Source organism: Dryobates pubescens, unplaced genomic scaffold (assembly GCF_014839835.1).
Source record: "Dryobates pubescens isolate bDryPub1 unplaced genomic scaffold, bDryPub1.pri scaffold_34B_arrow_ctg1, whole genome shotgun sequence".
NCBI classification, from domain to species: Eukaryota; Metazoa; Chordata; class Aves; order Piciformes; family Picidae; genus Dryobates; species Dryobates pubescens.
Window position 1 is genome coordinate 29697 of NW_026530772.1, and position 21896 is coordinate 51592.

General features: G+C 45.1%; 1 protein-coding gene across 1 annotated transcript; it reads left to right on the forward strand.

The window, feature by feature from the left end:
• Positions 1-6714: 6714 nt before the first annotated feature.
• LOC128899732 (olfactory receptor 14J1-like) lies at positions 6715-15174 on the forward strand (the record flags this gene model as incomplete). Its single annotated transcript, XM_054179415.1, has 2 exons — positions 6715-7686; positions 15158-15174. Coding segments are annotated over exons 1-2 (915 nt in total), but the record flags the coding sequence as incomplete, so codon positions are not given.
• Positions 15175-21896: the final 6722 nt, after the last annotated feature.

The window sequence follows — 21896 nt, forward strand, 5'->3', positions numbered from 1 at the left end:
CCAGGCCACTCCAGGCACCAATTGGCAGCACTGCCCTGGCTGAACCTGGCCTCACTCCCCTACACCAAACCCCATTAAAGCTCTGTGAACATTCCAGGAGCAGAGAGGGAGGAAAAGAGAAGAACAAAGAGAAATGTCCATTTGTATAGAGATGCAGGGCTTATGGGAATGAAACAACAAAAGATTGCACTTTCCTGTCCACCTCCTGGACCTATTTACCCTCTGGAGGCCTCTGCTCTATGGTTTAAGACATCCCAGTGCCTTAAACCCACAACAGCTGCTAAGATCTCCTTCTCAGTTGGTATGTAGTGGGCTTCTGATCCTCCATATCCTCTACTTCAAAATCCCAGTGGCCGACCTCAGGTTCCACCTGATGTCTTCTGCCAGAGACTCCAAGTGAGACCATACTCCCTGGCTGCAATGCAGAGGACATTTTGCACCAATGGTCCTGTTTGGATAGGCCCAAGTGCTCCTGCACAGCTCTCTGTTTGATCTGTTCAAAGCCTAATTGTTGCTCACTGCCCCACTCAGAATGATTCGTCTTCCAGGTCACTCAGTACAGAGGGCTCACAAGTTGATTATATGTGGTGGGTTGAAATTCCACCCCCAGCATTAACTTTGTCTCAGTCACTCAGTTGGAAGCAAATAGAGGTATTTACAATTAGCAAACAACACAGAAACCCCCTGGTGAGAGACCAGGGAAACTGTTCCACTGCTGCCCCTCTCCCTGTCTCAGGAGAGAAAGGAGCAGAGAGAAAGCAGTGGGTTAGACTTATCTGAAACAATGCAGCCAAGGTCAGCCGAGAAGCAGCTTAATCTCTCCTGAGTGAAGCAAGCAGAGAAGAGATCAGAAAAGGGAAAGAATTGTTTTGGTACAGCCAAGCTTATAGCAGATATTTCTCCAATGAATTTGTTTAGAATAATCTTTGGTTTTCCTTTTTACAACCAATACTGATTTATTTATATTTTTCTACTTTGCTTCTCAAAATCTGTAAGTACATTTTAAAGGCATAGCCTCAAACCACCACAATCCCCTCCTTGTGTTCAAGTCCAGCATTTTCGATTCTGTCCAGCAGTCAGGCAATTTGATTTAAGGTGCCCAGGTTTCCCAGATTAAAAATAAATAAATAAAAAAAAAATTTAAAAAGTGATCAGAATAAAAAATTAAAATAAAAATTAAAAAAAACCAAAGTAAAAATAATAAAATAAATTTTTTAAAAGTTTAAAGCAAAAAATTAAAAAATGACCAAAAAAATTAAAAATAATAATTAAAGAAAATTAAAGAAAAATTAATTAAAATAAAATACAAAAATAACAAAAAATTATAAAAAATATTATAAAATTATATTTAAATGAACAAAAAATAACAAAATTAAAAAGTATAGATAAAAAAATGAATGCATACAATGAAAAAAATACACTAAAATGGTATAAAAATGTTTTAAAAACAAGAATAAAAAATGAATTAAAAATTAAACAAAATAAAATAAAACCTAGATTAAAAAAAATAGAAAATGCAAAAATATAAAACTAATTAAAAGCACATTTAAAATAAAAAATCTCAAATTAGAATTAAAAAATTAAATTAAAAATATATATTACAAAAAATAAAATATAACAAAAAAAGAGAAAAAACAAATTTAAGAAATTAGAAAAAATTACAGAAACAATTAAAATAAAAATAATTTTTTAAAAAAGTAAAAATAATGGGGAAAAAATGAAAATTAAACTTTAAAAATTAACAAAATCAAAACAAAACAAATTTATTAAAAACAGATTTTTTAAAATGATTAAAAAATGAAACAACAACAACACCAATTTAAAAATATATCGTGTTAAAAACAAACAAAAAAATCAAAATTAATTACAAAATATGTAGAATCATAGACTGATAGAATCAGTCAGGGTTGGAAGGGACCACAAGGATCGTCTGGTTCCAAACCCCCTGCCATGGGCAGGGACACCCCACACTAGATCAGGCTGGCCAGAGCCTCATCCAGCCTGGGCTTAAACACCTCCAGGGATGGGGCCTCAGCCACCTCCCTGGACAACCCATTCCAGGGCTTCACCACTCTCACAGTGAAGAATTTCTTCCTCACATCCAGCCTGAATCTTCCCATCCCCAGCCTTGTTCCATTCTCCCTAGTGCTGTCATTTCCTGACATGCTAGGATGTCCCTCCCCCACATTCTTGTAGGCTCTCTTCAGATACTGGATGGCCACAATAAGGTCACCTTGAGCCTTCTTTTTTGTCAACTGCAATCATCGCAATAAACAACGGCAGAAGAATCAAAACCATGAGGAAACAGCTTTGCCCATGCATTGCCCATGAATATCATGGCTGTTTGATTGTTATGTGATTAGAGAAAGTGTTCCTATGGACTTCTATGTTATCTCACCAGTTTGCTATAATTTTACACACCTAGAGGGAAAATCAAAATCCATTACAACACAACATGCATTTGCACTATAGATTGGAAACAAAACCAAACAAATACCCCATAGCAAAAAAAAAGTCTCTTAATGGTACCAACAAGAGCTAGTTAGCTCATGTCAACACCTAGAAACATCAACTTTACAAAGTGCTGCAACCCTATCACCACAAGACACACGAACACAGCACAACTGTCATGAAGATGACAGTCAGCAAACCTGCCTAGCACTGACCTCAACGACTGTCACAATAATACAAGATGTCAACAGAAAGCATCTAACTTATAACTGAGTGTCGTGACTGCTTAACTGTTGTGTGAACATCAAGAGATTAGAATTACTAGGATGAGCAAAAACACATTATTATGTGTAATTTTATATTGGGCAATGCAATGAAGCTCTTTTCACTCTTGCTGTTTGCCTGCAAGTTTTCTGTCTCTGAAGCTAGAGCCTGGCCAGATCGACCTTTACAGATCAAAGAAATCTTGCTACCATTAAACAATTCATGATTTTTGACCATCCTAGAGAAAATAAAGATGCAACATACCCCTAAAGCAGATTGTAAAAGACAGTGCTAAGGATTGGATTTGTGTCTTAATCTCTGTGTGCAATGTGTTCAGGCATAATCAAGTCTTCTCTGTCAATAAGAGGAGTGAAATGTAAAGATCAGAACTATTAAGATCTAAGTTCTTCTTTACAATGTTTGTTATCTTTCACCATGTATTATGCCAGCTCTGTTAGAACATTCTAACTAGCTCAACTTGAGCACCGTGCCTTGCACGGGTTACATCAGTCTGTTAGACATGCTGCACTGCAGAACTTCTGCTCTTGCTATACAGCTTAGCTTTACCTTGCTTGCTTCTGTGTATGCAGAGAGTATCTTGTATGGGATGGGAACAACTCCCATGACCAGATTGCTCACAAAAACAAAGAGGGGGATTGGTGGCAATCATAGCAATAAGCAGTGTGAGCAATCTGGCAGTAAAAGTTTAGAGCCTGACACGGCGGTAAGCCATGCTCAGCATAAGTGCAGAAGTAGCTAGCAGCTTAGCAAAACTGTGCTGTGCCTGCAGCATGTAACTAAAGAAGGGCCCTGGTAGCTATAAACACAGAGAGTTATCTGGGAATAACAGGACACACACCTGCATCAACAGCCTCGTGTGTCATTAGTAGTGTGACCAATAATCTAGAACAGTAGGATGTGTGGTCACTCGTGGGGAACCAATGAAGCTATGCCAACGATGCTCTCCCAGTCTGTATAAGCTGGAGAAGTTCTCTTAATAAGTGAACAATACTGGATCATATTGGTCATCCGTATTGACTCCATTCTCTGTGAGCGACAGCTTGGAAGGTTCAGAGTGGAGATGATGCTGAAGAAATGTCCCTCAAAGGGCAGAGCTGCTATGCATGAGGCCATCCAGAGGTGTCAGGAAATGGCAGGGAGAGCTGAGACAGTTCAGGGAAGGGATGGAAATGGCAGGGGGAGAGCTGGCTGGGGAAGCAAGATTGGTGCCAGCAGCCTGAAGGGAAAGAGCTGCAGGCATGGGACAGTGTAGGAGAGGCTGCAGTAGGGATGGCCAAGGGCTCTGGCAAGCCTGAGAGGCCCAACAGGAACAAGGGCTTTGTGCCCTTGCCTCTGGCAGTTGCCTCTGCCACCAAGGCCTGTGAGGAGAAAATTTGCTTTGAGGCTTTGAGGTTCTTCTAGTCCAAGGGCAGTGGTCAGGGCTTGACCTTTCTGCTTCCTAGACCAAAGGAAAGTTTTCTTCCCTGTACTTTGCCTTTGTCTCCCTGCAATCCTGCCCTCTAACAAGCTGCTCTAACGAGTCCCTGGGGAGCCTTTGGCAGTAACAAGCCTCAGTGAGGCCAATCAGTGCTTCAAGGTACTTTGGAGTTTGCTTCTGCCTTGGACTTCTTGAGAGGCTTCTTGGCAGTACCTTGGCAGAGTCTCCTGGCAGTACCTGAGGTTGATGTCATCAGCCCCAAATACTCCATGGGGCTCATTAAATACTGCTGAACCTCTAATTATTGCCAAGGTTTCTGCAGCTAATTGGAGAAGCTTTTATTGCACAAAGCATCTGATAAAAAGTACTTTTAAAGGTACATTTCATTCCTTTTCAGCAGGAGTTGTCTCTTTGCAAGCAAACCACAGCAAAACCTGACAAGGTCCTACCCTGCTCACTGCTCATCCTCACTGCCCGCAGTAGAGCCCTGAGCCACAGGTGATGGACAGGATCTGCCTTGCCAGGGGCTGGGGCTGAGGGCTTGGCCCTTTGGATCAATGAAACCCCTGCAGGTTTCCTCAGCAGCAGAGCCACCATTAGCTGCTTGTCCTGACCTGTCAGCACTGCCTCAGTTCTCTGCTCTCACCACAGCCTGGAGATGCTTCAGTGCCTCCAATGATGCTTCCCTTGCATCCACTGCCTCCTTCTGCTCTAACCAGACCCTGGGGACTCTTTCCCAGTATGTTTCACTGGGACCCATTAATCTGACTTTGACTTCTGGAGAGATTTCATCAGCTTCTCAATCTCTGAGGTTCAAGGACTCAGCACCAAAGCCACCAGATAGCTCCTTTAAATGCCTTGGGCTGGTCTGCTGCTGCTGAGCCAGGCCAGGCTCCTTGGCATGAGGGACCTCTGGCCAGGAGCAGCTCCTTTGCACATTACAGCAAGGCTGAGGACACTGCCAGCAGATCTCAGAGAGATGAGGAAGGCAGAGCGAGCTTTGAGGCAGCCAGGTCTGGGAGGATGCTGAGAGCTCACTGGAGAAGTCACTGCAGTCACTGACATGGTGAGGCTGTGGGTACAGGGTGGTGCAGGTGCAGTTCTGGGAGGCATCTCCTAAAGCTGGCACAGCCACAGCTGATGCTGGCTGTGGGGAAAAATTGTAGGTGGCAGGATCCACCCCTGGCAGTGCAGAGCAGGTCAGGTTGGGGCAGGGTCCTTCTGCTCTGGAGAGGCTGCTGTGTGGGTCAGGGCTGCTCACAGCTGCAGCTCAGCTCCAGGGAACTTCCAAAGGGATGTTTCAAGGACAAGGTCCAAGCAGGGTCTGCTCTAAAGAGAGAAGAGTTCCTGAGTCTGTGTTTGCAGTTTCCTGTTCTGAGGACAAGGGAAAGTGGGGAGTGAAAGAGAGGAAGCAAAGGACCATTCAAGTTGGAACAAGTCCTTGAAACTGGGGAGGTGTATCTTGGAGTGGTCAGGAGGTCTGCTGGGAGCCTCCTGAAAAGCCTTCAGCCTCTGTCTGTGGACAGCACCAGCAGCACCCTGGCTGGACTCCTCAGGATGCCTCCAGCCAGTGCCCTGCAAAGAGGCAGGTTTCTGTAGGTGAGTGCAGAGGGGCTGGGCTGGGCTCTGTGAGCAGGGCAAATCCATCACCCAGCACACTCCTGCCAGGGTGAGAACCTCCAGGCAGCAGGGATCTGATCAGGGAAGGAAACTGAACCCAGCAATGTTGTGGGAGGGAGCATTCAGACATCTCCATCTGATCCCCTCCAGGCCAGACCCTTCCTCTGAGCAAGGCCCTTGGCTTCCTCTTCCCCCCAGAAAAGCCTCTGGCCTCAGGGTTATGGGCTCCAAGGTGTGAAGCACCTCCTCTGCAGCCAGAGCTGCAGCAGAGGCAGAGCTGCCACAGGAGAGGAAATGCCATTGGGTGTTGCAATGGGCCCTGAGTGTGCTGGGCTGCAAGTGTGGTGCTGAGACCTTGAGGGAGGCTGAGACACTGAGTGGTCTGTGGGGGATCCCTCTGCTCTCAGCAGGGTCTGGTGGCTTTTCAGGGGCACATGGGAGAGTGATCACCTCCAGCTCAGCAGGGCACAAGCCCAGGGAAATAGCAGCAGGTCCAGAGCAGCTCCCCTCACTCTGCTCTGAGCCCCAGGCAGCCTCTTGCCTTGCAGGCTTCTGCTCTCTCTGCTCCCCCTGAGGGCAGCAGAAATGCTGTGTGTGAGAACTTGTGACAGCCATGAACACTCTGGGGGTGAGATGTGGGCAGCTGGAGTAAAAAAGCCTAAAACATTCAGGAACTGCCTTTTTCTACCCTCTCTCCTTAGCACTGGGAGATGCTGAGAAGCCTCTCTGCTTTGGGACTCTTTCCACTGAAAGTGGACACCAGACCTTGCTACTGCCTCCACCACTCCCCTGCTGCAGAGCAGGACTGACTCAGCAGCAGGAAGCAGGAAGAGTCTCTGCTCTCCCCTGCAGGCTCAGCCAGCACAAGAGAGTCCAGCAACAGAGCTGGAGGGAGGTCTCCTCAAAAAGAAAACTTAAGTCTGTGTCAGGGGCTGAGAAATGGCTTTGGTTGTGCTCCACTGACTTGTCACTGCCTTTGCCTTTTGGCTACTGCACTGTGCACAAAGGGCAGCAGATGTCCAACAGCAGCTCCATCACCCACTTCCTCCTCCTGCCATTCCCAGGCACAAGGCAGCTGCAGCTCCTGCACTTCTGCCTCTTCCTGGCCATCTACCTGGCTGCCCTGCTGGGCAATGGCCTCATCATCACCACCATAGCCTGGGACCACCACCTCCACACCCCCATGTACTTCTTCCTCCTCAACCTCGCCCTCCTTGACCTGGGTGCCATCTCCACCACTATCCCCAAATCCATGGCCAATTCCCTAAGGGACACCAGGGACATCTCCTATGCAGGATGTGCTACTCAAGTCTTTTTTATCCTCTTTCTGCTTTCAGCAGAGTATTTTCTCCTCACCACCATGTCCTACGATCGCTACGTTGCCATCTGCAGACCCCTGCACTATGAGACCCTCCTGGGCAGCAGAGTTTGTCTCCACCTGGTAGCAGCTGCCTGGGCCTTTGGGGTTCTCTTTGCTCTGCTGCACACAGCCAATACATTTTCCCTGCCCCTCTGCCAGGGCAATGCTCTGCACCACTTCTTCTGTGAAATCCCCCAGATCCTCAAGCTCTCCTGCTCCACCTCCTACCTCAGGGAACTTTGGCTTATTGTGGTCACTGCCTGTTTCTTCTTTGTCTGTTTTGTGTTGATTGTGGTGTCCTATGTGCAGATCTTCAGGGCAGTGCTGAGGATCCCCTCTCAGCAGGGACGCCACAAAGCCTTTGCCACCTGCCTCCCTCACCTGGCTGTGGTCTCCCTCTTTGTCAGCACTGCCTTCTTTGCCTACCTGAAGCCGTCCTCCATCTCCTCCTCATCCCTGGACCTGGTGGTGTCAGTTCTGTACTCAGTGGTGCCTCCAGCAGTGAACCCTCTCATCTACAGCCTGAGGAACCAGGAGCTCAAGGCTGCCCTCAGCCAACTGATCCCTGGATGCTTTCAGAAGCAATAAACTCTTCTGCAGAGCAGTTCTGATGTCACTCAGTGCAGGCCCAACCTGGCTTCTGTACTTCGTGGTGGTGGTGTTTTACTCTATCAAACTGTCATCCCTTTTCTAACACATTCTCTGCTTTGCTGACCAAGAATTTGTGCAGCAGGACCTCTGCTCTTTGGTTAAAAAAAATAAAGAAACTTTCATTAACTTTTTCCTTCCTGAGATCCTTCCCCGAGGACTTCTCTGGAGCTTCAGGTCCTGCGTAGATTGGGGGGAGGAAGGAGTCCAAGCACTGCCAGGGAGCACCAGCACCTGAATTTCCAGGGCTGTTCTCTTCCAACTTCCAGCCTCACCTGTGTCAGTACAAGGCCTGAGTGCTGTGGCTGTGTGCTGGGTTGAGGCAGCCCCCTCTCCCCACCATGGGCAGGAATAAAACACTCAGACAAATGGATTGCAAAAGTGATGAAAGTTTAAACAGAAAGCAGTGAATGTTACAGAAAACCCAAAGCGCAGTGACAAAGAAAGATCCCAAAGCAAACCCAGAGGCATCCCATTCCCACCTGAGGGTACACCCGAGACCCTCAGGGCTCCTTCTTCCCCCTCCCTCTGCTGGGCTAGTCTCAGCTGGCCAGGCCTGAGACTACCCATCCCCCCGTGGCCTTGGGCCTAGCCAGGCCCAAAGCCAGCAGACATCTCCCCCAGTTACCGGCTGAAGGAGGAGGAAGAAAAGAGAAGGTGCTAGACCCCGCACTGGATCTTATAGTGGTGCAAAGAATCATGGTAGGAAATACACAATTTCCTGTGTCCATCCCTCTGGGCTGGACTTCTGGACACAGGAAGTGAACACACCAGGGGGGCACCCAGCTCAAACTGCAACAGGCTGTTTGGTCAGGGTTCTCCTGTTTGGCAGTCCTGTGACCACAGGCAGGCACAGGCCATTGGAACTACTAAGAACTGGCCCCCAAGAGCAGTTCCACAAAGACAGATGATCTGCTCAGGGCAGAGTCTGAAGGCTTACGGCTTCATCCAAAGTTTTTCTCAAGAGCAGGCCCAAGAAAGTGTCCCAGGGATGCAAACAGCAGGGAACAGCTCAAGTGTGAGTGTGCAGGGCTGGGGCACACAGCAGTGTCCTGACACAGACAGGCCTCCTGCAAGAGGCCTGAAGGAGCAGCAGAGCAGGCTCTGATCTGTGTCTCTGTTCACTGCACAGCCTGGGGAAGCTGTCCCAGGGTGATCATCCTGCTCTAGCCACTCACCACCACCATTTCCACCACTGGTCTCTCACCACAACTTGGAAAGTTTCTTTGTCCCCCACTTGCAGGTCACAGGCTCAGGAGGTCAGCAGTGGCTGCTGGCATTGCACAGATGAGATGCAAGCATGGCCATGGTGTGTGGGGTGAGAGGAACCTGAGTGAGCACAAACACCATCAGCTGTTTCTGGGGGGTACCAAGGCACTGGAGGTGTGAGGAACCTCCTGGTCTCTGGCAGGGGCAGCAGGAGGCCAGGGACACTCTGCCTGCTGCAGTGCAGAGCCTGAGTGAGGGATGGGGCAAGACAGAAGCAGTTCATGAGGCCAGCTCAGGTGTGGACACCTGACAGAGCTCTGACATTTCTGTGTGTGACTGCAGCACAAACCTCCCTGCCCCAGGGAGATTCCTCTCAGGTGTCCTGCACAGGCTCATTGCAAATGTTGCTGTATGCTCACATCAGCCTTCCTGGGCTGTGCCCTGAAACGTGCACAGAACCAGCAGAGTGTTGTAGTACAGATGTTTTAATCACCTCGAGCAAAGCTTTCTGCACCAGATGTAAGCAGGCAAAGATGTTTATTACATTACACAGCAAGGTTCTCTGGTCTCTCAGCAGGCACAGGTGTCTCACCCCAACTGATCATTCTCTACTGGCATGCATGTCATTAAGGCAGACAATAGGTGAAAATAACAAAACAATACTTTAACACATCCAACCAAATTCTGCCCAATTTCTCTCCTTTGGTTACAAGGTGTTTACATTACCCTCAGAGTCAAAGACAAAACATAGCTTTGTCTAATTCCAGCAAAGGCAAATCTTCCCTATAGCCTTCCAAAGCTATCCAAAACAACCTCCTCCCACATCTCCCCCTTTCTGTTTTTCCATAGAAGAACACTTCTGATTGACCTTTCTAACATTCTTTGCATACATAGAGGCAAGCAAGTTAAAACTAACTCTATAGCACAAGCAGAAGTTGTGGAAGGCAGTGAGTCTAACAGACTGATGTAAGCCATACAAGACACAATGCTCAGGCTGTATGAATTAGCTCAATCTAACAGAACTGGCACAGTATATGGTTAAAGGTAACAAAACTTCCAGCTGCATTTCAGTAACAAGCTCACATTCCTTTCCACTGATCTTACAAGGTCAGAACACAAACAGAACAGTTGCTTCTTTCAGACAGAAAGTTTCATCCCATAGTTTTGAAATTATTTCTTTGTTACCTGCCTGATCTCTCAAAGGAGAACTCAGATCTTACCAGTTTCAATTCTCACATTTCCCTTTTCTTATTAACAAAGAAGACTTGATCAAGCCTGAACACATTGTACACAGGAATCAAGATACAAAGAGCTACAAACACAGCAACCCCAATCTTCAGCACTGCCTTCTACAATCTGCTTCAAGGGTATGCTACATCTTTGTTTTTTTTCTTCTAAGATGGTCAAAAATCATAGAAGTGATTGAAGCCTCCCTCCACCTCCTCCCCATCCTGGAACCTGTTGGTGTCAGTTGTGTACTCAGTGGTGCCTCCAGCAGTGAACCCTCTCATCTACAGCCTGAGGAACCAGGAGCTCAAGGCTGACCTCAGCCAACTGATCCCTGGATGCTTTCAGAAGCAATAAACTCTTCTGCAGAGCACTTCTGATGTCACTCAGTGCAGGCTCAGCCTGGCTTCTGTACTTTGTGGTGGTGGTGCTTAATGTCAGCAAGATTCTCCTTGATCCATAAGGGTAGAGCTGCCCAGGCTCCACCTCCACAGATAAGGAAAATACTTGCAGGTAAACAGCAAGAGTGAAAAGGCTCCTTGGCTGGGTCAGGGATGACATCCTGAATAGTCATGGTTCTGCCCAATGTAAAATTGAACATAACACAATAAGGCATTTTTACTCATCCTGGTAATACTGATCACTTGACGCTTTGTTTTTGCTAAGGAAAGGCACTGAGTCCTATTGATACTAACTTTGGCCTAATGTTGTTTGTTCTTCTTTCAAGTTTCTCCTAGCTAAAACTTCCAGAACTCTTATATCCTCCATAAATTTTGTTAAATCACATTTGAAACCATATATGACATGAAAATCTGAGAACATCACATGCTTTAACCATTTGTGGCCATTTGACACTGTGCCTTTAAGAAAGAGGCACACTGGCTAAATGTTTATAAAATGTTTTGGTATTCTAAACGAATTTCATTGGTAGAATTGTGGGAGGTGAGATTGTTAGACCCAGGGTAGCTGGGACTTTCTCTCAGTCTTCCTTCCTTCGCTGTCCCTCTCGGCTGGATCTGCTTCTGGGATTCTGGCCAACTAAGATAAGATACTAACTCCTGTGCCAGGCCTTTCTTCCTTTCCTGCCCTGTTAACCATCCAAATCTCTTTTCTACCTCTTTTGGGGGAGAAGGGAGGTAGGGGGGTGAAGGGGGCACAGGGGGAAGCCCCCTCTGTGGGGGGTCTGGTTTCTGGTTGAGTTCATTTGCTGTATATTCCTGTATATATTGTAAAATACCTGTATTTGTTGTGTTACACAGAATCTGTTTCCTTGTAAAATATACTCTCATTTCTCCGACTGGGTTTAGCCGTGGTCTCTTTCTCAGTGGGGAAGGGAAAGCAGAGCCTTTCCTTTCAAACCACCACACCATTCTTTCTTGTGACATAATGCCTGAATTCCCCAATATTTTTTTGTTTTATATAACCTAAAATTAAAAAGTCTTTTGTGCTATAGTTAATTTTGACTTTCTCTATAACTATTTAAACTTTTGCCAAACTGGTGAGTTACCATGTAAATCCATGTGAACATATTCCCTAATCCTACAACAATGAAGCCATCATGGTACTCAGTCCTAATTCAGATGAGGTTTGGTACATTCTTCTGATTGATGCTTTTGATCTCAGGTTATCATAGCAGTCATTGTCATCGGTGTTAGGTAGCTCTGCTGATCTTCAGCTCCATGGGAAATGCTCTTTGTCCTGTCCTCTTGTGCTGTTGTTTGCTGAGATGATTGCAGTACTGCGTTGCAAAATGGATGTTTCCAGGTATTGCCTTGGGTTAGCTATTTCTTGCTGGTATCACTAAAGCTTTAGTTATAAAATATGCAAAATATGCATCCCTCTTTTTCTCTCTCTTTGTTTTAATATATATATATGTATATATATATATATAATCTTTATCTTCAAGCAAAGGCAAACCTTCCCTATAGTCTTCTAAAGCTATCTGAAAACAATCCTTCTCCTACACAGAAACATAGAATCACAGAACTGTTGTGGTTGGGAAAGACCTTCAAGGTCATCCAGGGCAGCCATTACCTAAGCCTACCAAGTCTGCTGGTAAAGCATGGCCAAGGGCTCTGGCAAGGCTCAAAGCCCAACAGGACCTAGGTCTTGGTCCCTGGGCTCTGGCACTTGTCTGTGCCACCCAGGCCTGGGAGCAGATCCTTTCTTTTGAGGCTTTCAGGCTCTACTGTCCCCAGGGACTGTGCTCAGGGCTTGGCCTTCCTGCTCCATAAACAAAGCCCAGGGTTTTTCAGCATCACAGACTCCTGCATTTTACCTTTGTTTTGCTCTAGAAATCACAGCCTCCAATTACCTGCTCTAAGGAGCCCCTGGGGAGGCTTTGTCAGTAACAAACCTCAGTGGGGCCAATCAGTGCTTCAAGCTACTTTGGCATTTGCTGCTGACTTCTGGAGCAGTTTCTTCAACCTTCTCTCAGTCCCTGATACCTGGAGTCAGCCCCAAATACTCCATGGGGCTCATTAGAACACAGAAGTCCCTCAGGAGCTGTGGCTCTGCCTGGGATTTCCTTCAGGTACTGAAGACTTGTCCAGCTCATTGGAGCTTTTTCACAGTTCATTGAAGCTGTTTCACAGTGCAGTTAATGAGGAAGATTTCCCACTGGGCCTCATAAAACCCTGAGTAGTTTTTAAAGGATGTTTTTAATTAGCTGCATTTGAGATAAGGGAGCTGACAGCAGCACTCTCCACATGACCTTGATCCACAGAGTCTCCTGAGGAGGCCTGGACTAGAGGAAAAAACTCTTCCTCAAGAGCTGACACTGTATGAACAACTTTGTTCCTCACCCACTCCACAACTTCCCCATACCTGTCACTGGCCACCTGGGGCTTGCATCATTTCTCCACTGCTCTCTGCATCTGCAGGTCACAGCTCCATGGCACCAAATTCCTCCTGCTCTCCATAGACCTCTGTCTGCACACAGCCACAGGAGAATTGTTCCTGTTTAGAAGGAAATAAAAGTAAAGTCTGATAAAGTTGCATTGGTAATCAAACCCCTCTGGAACCAGCTGCTCAGCACAAGCTGTCTCCCAGGAGGCTGCCTCTCTCCAAGGCATGACCTGAGAAGCAAAGTTTTAGGCAAGTAGATACAAGAGACAGAGAGCAAAAACAAACACAGAGGTAGCCCAGGGGACAACTGCAGCTTTGCCTCCCTACAGGTCAAAGCAGCATAGGAGAGAGGAAGCTGAATGAACAAAGAATAAGTGCAGAAACAAATTGGAGAAGAATGGAAAGGGCCTTTCTTGTCCAGTCTGCACCTGGAAAGGTGACTCCAGAGATGGTCACTGTGTCCTGGAGAGGACAGTACATGAAAGCTTAATTAAGCAGGTGGTCTAAGAGGTAGAAGAGTGGCAGGGAAGTGCCAGGGGCAGATCAATATCTCTTTGGAACATCCTTTTGGAAAGCTCTTGGCATTGGCAGAGGTGTCTGGTGAGAGAGGACAAATTAATGTCTCCCATCTTTGGGAGAGGCCAAAGTGCAGCCCAGGAAAGCCCAGGCTATGCCAGCTCAGCTAGGTGAGTGATGAGAGCCACTACCTGGGAGTCCTTTTGGGTGGCTTTTCTGTGCACCTGAAAGAGGAGAATCTGTTCCAGAAACATGAGCATGGACTTGCCAAGGCTCAGCTATGCCTCACTGTGGCAGTTTAAGTCTGATGCCTAGGATATTTTCCACAGATCTTGAGTGAAAGTGGTATAATGGAAATAAATTACCATGGGATGCAAAAGAAAAATAATGATGAGGTTTAAATAATCCCAGTGCTCTGATAACTAAAAGTTATCTCTCTTTTTCTCTGTTCTCTGCTCTTACAGATCCTTGCTGGTGCTTTTGCTTGGCTGTTGCTGACCTTGGCTGCGTTCTTCTTGTGGCTAAGTACTAAGAAGCTCCTCTTGGCTTTTCCTTTTACTCTTTCCCCCTGTACAGGGTAGGGGGAAGGGAGCAGAGAGGAGGAAGCTGTAGGTAAACCCCTGGTTTTGTCTGGGGAAGTTCTTGTGTTGTTTATAAATTGTAAATGCATGGAAATATTGTCTATTTTGTACATATTTGTTGCATTTCATATTTCTAGATTGAAGTTTTGCTTATGAATATAGCTTCACTTGCTTTCACTGAGCTAGTATGGCAGTTTTATTTGGGAGGATAATTCTCTCAAGTTAGTTGGGAGGTAACTTCAACCCATCACATTCTTTAAGTGGCACCCAACGAGGAGCATTGCTCCATTGGTTGAGTAATTTAGTACTCAGATTAAGGAAGCAAAAATGAAACTATTCTGGGGTTTGTGACCCAGGCAACCAGCACCAGAACAAGGGGACACAGTCTCAAGCTGTGCCAGGGGAGGTTTAGACTCGAGGTGAGGAGGAAGTTCTTCACTGAGCGAGTCATTCGTCATTGGAATGGGCTGCCCAGGGAGGTGGTGGAGTCGCTGTCCCTGGAGGTGTTCAAGGGGAGATTGGACGTGGCACTTGGTGCCATGGTCTAGTTGTGAGGTCTGTTGGAACAGGTTGGACTTGACGATCCTTGGGGTCTCTTCCAGCCTTGGTTATACTGTGATACTGTGATACTGTGATATTCTGTCTTAAGTGTGATGCTGTATAAATGGTTTGTTTCTGCACTGATTGACCAGGTCAGCAGCTACATTGTATGTAAGTGTGGTAGGTTGAGAGAGGGCTTAGCTCTGCCTCCTCCACAGAGTAAGAAACCACAGCTAACCCAGTCGAAGAGCAAAGCTATATATTTACAAGCATATATGGAAAGCAGGTTATATATAACACAATATATACAGGTATTTACAATATATACACAGAAATATACAGCAAAGAGAAATAACACAACAAAAATCCCTCCCCGAGGGAGGGATCCCCTCCCTGTAACCCCCTCTCTCCCCCCTCTACCTCCCTTTTTTCCCCAAAAAGTGTTTAGAGAGAAAGAAAAGCAAGTTACTAAGGAAAAGAGTTGTTAGTAAGCTTCAAAAGCCCATGCAGGATTAGTGTTTGCTTATCTGAAGGCCAACTCCAGCAGTTCGCAGAGAAGCAGGCAGGGAGAACAGGCTGAAACACCAAACTCCCCCAACTCCCAAACCGAACTGAACTGAGGAAAAAAAAAAAAAATCCAACTGCTCCACAATCTAAAGTTGCATTTTATCCATACACCAATGAAATTCGTTTAGAATATCAGAATGTTTTGGTTCTAGTACTGAAAACATTTAGCCAGTGTGTCCCAGCACTGTTTGTCTTAAAGGCACAGCCTCAAACGGTCACAGTAAGCTATTTGTTTGGTTTAGAATAGAATAGAATAGAATAGACCAGGTTGGAAGATTTAGCGACAACAGAGAATGGAGTCAATAAATCTGATCAATGTGATCTAGTATTGTCCTTTATTGCTTCAGTATTGCAGGCCCATGGCTTAGGCCTATGGTGAAAGCATGGTACAGAGCAGACAGTAGAGCTGACAGGCTAGCAAGAAAAGCATGGAGGAAAGTGTGCAGTAAGAAAACCCTTAGAACTTATATCAACTCGGAGGGCATTGCTGGCATGGCTTCATTGGCCCCTCACAAGTGACCACACACTATTGCTATAGATTATTGGTTAAACCAGTAATAACATGCAAGATTGTTGATGCACATGTGTGTCCTGTTATTCTGAGATAACTCTCTGTGTTTATAGCTACCGGTGTCCTGCTTTGGTTACACGGTGCAGGCACAGCACTATTCTGCTATGCTGCTAGCTACTTCTGCACCCGTGCTGGACACGGCCTACCACCAGGCCTACACTGCCAGATTGCTCATGCTGCTTATTGCAACCATTACCACAAATCCCCCTTTTTTGTTTTTGTGAGCAATCTGGTCACGGGAGTTGTTCCCGTCCCATACGGGATGGATCAATCATTGCGTGCATTACTGAGAACAACATTAACAGCACTGTCAGCTATAAGGCACAAAAACACTTAAACAGACTTAGAGTAAATAATGAAAACGAGAGAAACATCAGCAATGAAGACCCAGTCAGGTCTAAACACATTGCATACAAAAATCAAGGCACAAATGGTTCACAAATACAGCAAGTTAATCCTCAGCACGATCCTCTGCAATTCACTCTAAAGGTATGTCACATGTTTACTTTTCCAAGATGGTTGAGAATCACAAGCTACTTAGGGTTAGCAAGACTCTCCTTAGTCCACGAAGATGAAGCTGGCCAGGCTCCTTCTCCACAGATAAGGGAAACTACTTACAGGCAAGCAATGAGAGTGAAAAAGCTCCATTGGTGGGTTGTAGATGACATTCTGAGTACTCATTATTTTAAAACTGGACTAACCACAATGATGCCTTTTTACTCATCCTAACAATACAAATCTCTCAAATACTACACTCAATTCTGAGCTAGATGCTTCCTGTTGACATCTTGGATTATCGTTAGGGTTATTGAGGTTAGTGCTAGGTGGGTTTGCTGCCTGTCATTTTCATGACAGCTGTGTTGTCGGCTGTGTGAAGTTTTCATGCTGGTTTGTTGCATATTCTTTGCCGATCATTATTGTACTGTCACTTTGTTGTAATCTTACTGCTATTTATTCATGTTTAATGGTGGTAGCTGAGTAAAGTGGTTGCTACTTCAATTCTTGCAACTGCTTATTTGAATCATGTGTGCTGCATTGGATGTTCTATATAATTTGTTAGGTTTTATTTTGTTGTTATTAGTATTATTTCTGTTTATGCTTCTTACTATATATATTCGCTTATTTTAAACTTCAATATATACTTTGTTGTCAACTTTACCACATAAATATTTTTGTTAATTTTTATCTATTTTTTTGTTAACTTTTCTTTGTTTTGTTAATTTTCTTTACTTATTTTTCAATTTTTTTTGTCTATTTTCTGTTATTTTCTTATTTTTCTATTTTATATTCTACTTAGTCATATCTACCTTAACAATCCTTATCTATGTTGTATTTTACTTAATCATACCTATTATTTTACTTAATCATACCTATCTAAACAATCTTTGTCCATGTGTGCTAATTATCCTTATGGTTAACTATATTTCTTGTGTTAGTAATCCTTACATATCTATTAATAACTCTTAGCTTTGTTAGTAACTCTTATGTGTTTTGTTAATAATTCTTGTTTGTCTTCATCATGTTTTCAATAATACCTGGTAATCCTTATCCTATCACTACTATGAGCACAAAGAGTACATCTAAAAAGAACTTACATTCTATAACATCCCTTATATCAACCTCTTAACTTATGCTACTACCAAAAATCCTTAAGACTTCAATATCTAAAGGGACAATAAGACAAATGGTAGGCTAACGAAGGAATACCCCTTAAAATGAAAAACCATTTAACACAATATGCATCTATGTTCTATGTTCTATGGAGATCTCCTAAAATGCCATGGCACACCAAAAAAAACTATAAAAAAAGAGAAAACCATAAACCAAAGGAAAATCTTTGGGAGACCTAAGGTCATTGCTTTGTTACCTAATGCATCGGCCTAAATTAGCCAAGTGGCAATCCACGCAGGCATAAAAGGAAAAATGGGTTTGAACCAACTGATGCTGTAACTGCACTCAAGTGGCAGAAGTATGAGCTGCTTCTGGCAATTCCTCCTTCCATGGTCGAATCCACTTGCTGGGGATCCACTGGCTGCCACCATCTGTTAGTACACAAGCATAACCACGACCCATTGTTAAGAGTTCGACTGGACCTTCCCAGGTTCCTGTCGCCAGATTGCGATATCGAACTAAAACCTTTGATGGTAAAGGTTTGAGGCCTAAACGAAGGGAATTGCTATGAATTACTATGGGGGGCTCCTGTCGATTTTGTGTGAGCCACAGGAAATTCATAACATATACTGCTTTTGCTAAGCGTTCATGAGGGCTGTCAGGTTCCTCTCCACCTTTCTGTTTCTGCAACAGCGATTTCAACACCCCATGAACACGCTCAACAATGGCCTGTCCAGTAGGAGAGTGTGGGATGCCTGTGATTATCTTGATACCCCAATTTGCACAAAAGCGATTGAAGCGGCAAGAAGTGTAGCCAGGGCCATTGTCACTCTTAAGGGTTTGTGGAACCCCCAAGGCTGCAATAGCTGCGTGCATATGCTTGATAACATGTTTTGCAGTTTCCCCAGACTGCGCTGTGGCCCACATGGCATGGGAAAAAGTATCTATGACCACATGCACAAAGCGTAGACGACCAAATTCTGAAATATGAGTGACGTCCATTTGCCATAATTGGAGGGCTTGTAGTCCTCTTGGATTCACTCCGAGGCCCATACCACAAGTGGCCTGTTGGCAAGACGAGCAAGATTGAACGATACCTTGCGCATCAGAATGAGAAATGCCAAACTGACATACTAGCATCTTAGCAGACTGATGAAAAAATCCATGGGATAAGACTGCCTGTTGAAAAATATTGGTGGGTGGACCAGCCCAGGCCAGAGCCACCAACATATCCGCTCTATTATTCCCAATGGCTAAGCCACCGCATTGCTGGTGACTACGGATAAGCGTGATAAAATATGAGTGCGCGCGATGGTTCAATAGTGATAGGAGTTGCACTAGCAGGCGATACAGACGTTCATTTTTTAAAGATTTCACCATACCGCCTTCTAACCTAGTAACGATCCCTACCACATAAAGAGAATCAGAAACAATGTTAACTGGTCGTGATTTCCAGTCATGAAATACCTGAACGACAGCCGCTAACTCTAACGTTTGGAGAGAATCTCCTGGCTGGCCTTGTATAAGCCGTGAATGCCAAACCACCACAGCCTGATACATTCCAGGTAATTGCGGCACGATGAGATTTTCGGCCCGCATCTGTGAATACCGTATCACCATCTACAGGTCTTGCAGATATTAGAGGTTTACAAGAAATTTCTTGGTTCTGCAAAAAGGGTAATAACTTACTAGCAGGTAGATGTACACTAATGCGACCCAAGTAGTCAGAAATTGCAATTTGAAAAGGAGTGGAGGTTTCCAGCAACCAACAAAGATATTCTTGAGCTACAGGTAGAAAGATTGAGTCAGGATCATTTCCACTGATCTCAACAATACGACGCCTGCCCTTAATAACCAACTGAGCAAAAATTGCATCTTGAGAAAGTACGGTTTTGTCTGGTCTATAGGGCAAAAATATCCATTCAATGATGTTCAATGAGTCCTTGCAGGCTTGACAAATAACTCCTGCCATGTGTTTTCGCCCATTGCTACGGTTGATTATTAGTAAGGATAATGCCTTATCTTCTAGGATACGACAGGTAGAAGCGTGCAGCACTTTGTCAAGTATTTGTTGTAGTGCATTTCACTGACACTCATCAAGGTGTCTGCTATCATTTGCATACACTGAAGATCCTAAAAGAGGCATTAAAGGCGCTATGTCATCATTAGTTATACCACAGACAGGTCGTAGCCACTGAATGTCACCTAGCAGTTTCTGAACATCCGCTAGAGTAGAAATTTTAGTAGTTAGCGTGACTTTTTGCGGCTGGCTGGTGGCTTGATTAATGATCCACCCCAGATATTTCCAGGGGGCTGTTTGCTGAATTTTTTCAGGTGCTATCTTCAAGCCTCTAGTTTCTAACATGGATTGAAGCTCAGGGAATATTGTCTTAGAGTCTAGCTCTTTTCCTGCAATTAAGATGTCATCCATGTAGTGGTAGACAAGAAAGTCATGATATGCCTGTCTGAATGGGGATAAAGCCCAAGCCACATACATTTGGCACAGGGTGGGAGAATTCTTCATGCCTTGCGGCAAGGTTACCCATTGACATCGCTGGGCGGGTTCTGCCTTATTAATTGATGGCACAGTAAATGCGAACCTATCTGAATCCTCCAGGTGCAAATAAATTGTGAAGAAGCAGTTCTTCAGATCAATAATGATTAGATCCCAATTTTGGGGGATCATAGTAGGAGTGGGGAGGCCAGGCTGTAAAGCACCCATCTCCTCCATGATCGAGTTGATTGCTCTCAGATCATGTAATAAATGCCATTTTCCAGACTTTTTGGGAATGGTAAAGATTGGAGTGTTCCATGGACTGGTGGATGGAATTATATACCCTAATTGCAATTGTTCCTGCACTAGGGTCTTAACAATTTGCAGCGTATCCTGTTTAAGCGGCCACTGCTCCATCCATAGCGGTTCATCTGTTTTCCATTTAAATTTGAGGGCTGGCTGCTCACCAGCGGCCGCTACAAAAAAGGATCAGTAACAAGTCATGCTCCCAGCTGACTTAAGGCATCTCTGCCCAATAGAGCAACTGGAAGGGTTAACACATATGGTCTTAGAGTGATTGACTTGCCATCCTGAAAAGTAAATTGCAGAGGCTCTTTGCCGACCCAAGTTGTTTGCACACCTCCTACACCCATAACTCCAGAATTTGCCATCAACAATGGCCACTGACTGTTCCACCTATGACGAGGTATGATGGTAACATCAGCTCCAGTATCCACAAGCATTGAAAGTTGTACAGTTTGCTCATAAGGGTGTCTGAATGTTACAACCTCTTCAGGTTTACCCTTTTGGATATCTAAGGCCCATAAGATATTAGGCATGCCAGTGGAACCAAAGCCTCCTTGTCCTCGAACCCTGTCTGAAGCTACGGCCACTCGAGACTCAAATGGAATTAGTTGAGCGATTTTTGTTCCAGCAGGAATACTAACAGGAGGGGCAATAGTATAGAGCATAATTTTTATAACACCTTCATAATCAGAATCGATTAGACCAGGGACTATAAAGATGCCCTGTCTAGAGGTAGACGATCTGCCAATTAACAGAGCACAAAGTCCATGACCCAGAGGACCACGTTGGTCTGACTCGACAACAGCAACATCTGTGGTCTCAAGGGTAACATCTACTGCTGTTGCCAAGTCCACTCTGCCGCTGCTGGAGGTGGCCACGGGGTGGTGGTCCAAGCACCCTGATTTGCTGTAGTCGCGCGGGGTGCATTCGCGCTGCGGGAGAAGTTTCCCTGCTGATGACAGTCTTGGGTAGAATGAGTAGGACTGTGGCAATGAGCACAGCACCTTCGAGGCTGCACAGCAGTCGAGTAATTAGATTTAGGGTGCCTAAATTTCCCAGAATTATGTTGCCTGGTACCATGGTGCTTTCCTCTTTTAGGTGGTTTTGACACTAGGTTTGTGGCTGCCTGGACAGCTGTGGCTAAATAGGTAGCTGTGTGCTGGTGCATCATTCGTTCTGCTGCATCCAGCAGCTGTGCAGTAGAAGCGCCTCTTGGCACAGTGCTTAGAACCTGTTTAGTTTTGTCATTAGCATTATCAAATGCCAGAATGTCCATCATTTTATTCTTCATGTCAACACTCAAATCCGGATTAGAGTCTAATGCTGTATGCAACCTATCCACAAAGGAGCCAAACGACTCTGTGGGGCCCTGTCGAATGGAGAAAAATGTAGGGCCAGACTTATCGTCCTGGATTTTCTACCACGCTCTGACCGCTAGGTCCTGACTTAACTGTAGGACCTGATCAGGAAGTCGTACTTGCTGATCTGGTCTAATGAAGTCTCCTGACCCAATGAGTTGATGAAGAGTAACACCATGTAAAGGGTCTGCTGGCTGCCAGGGCGTGGCTTCCGTGGCAGTGCAGGCAGTTTGCCACTTATCGAGAAATTGTAAGCGTTGATGTGGTGTTAATAAGGTGTTTGCCAAC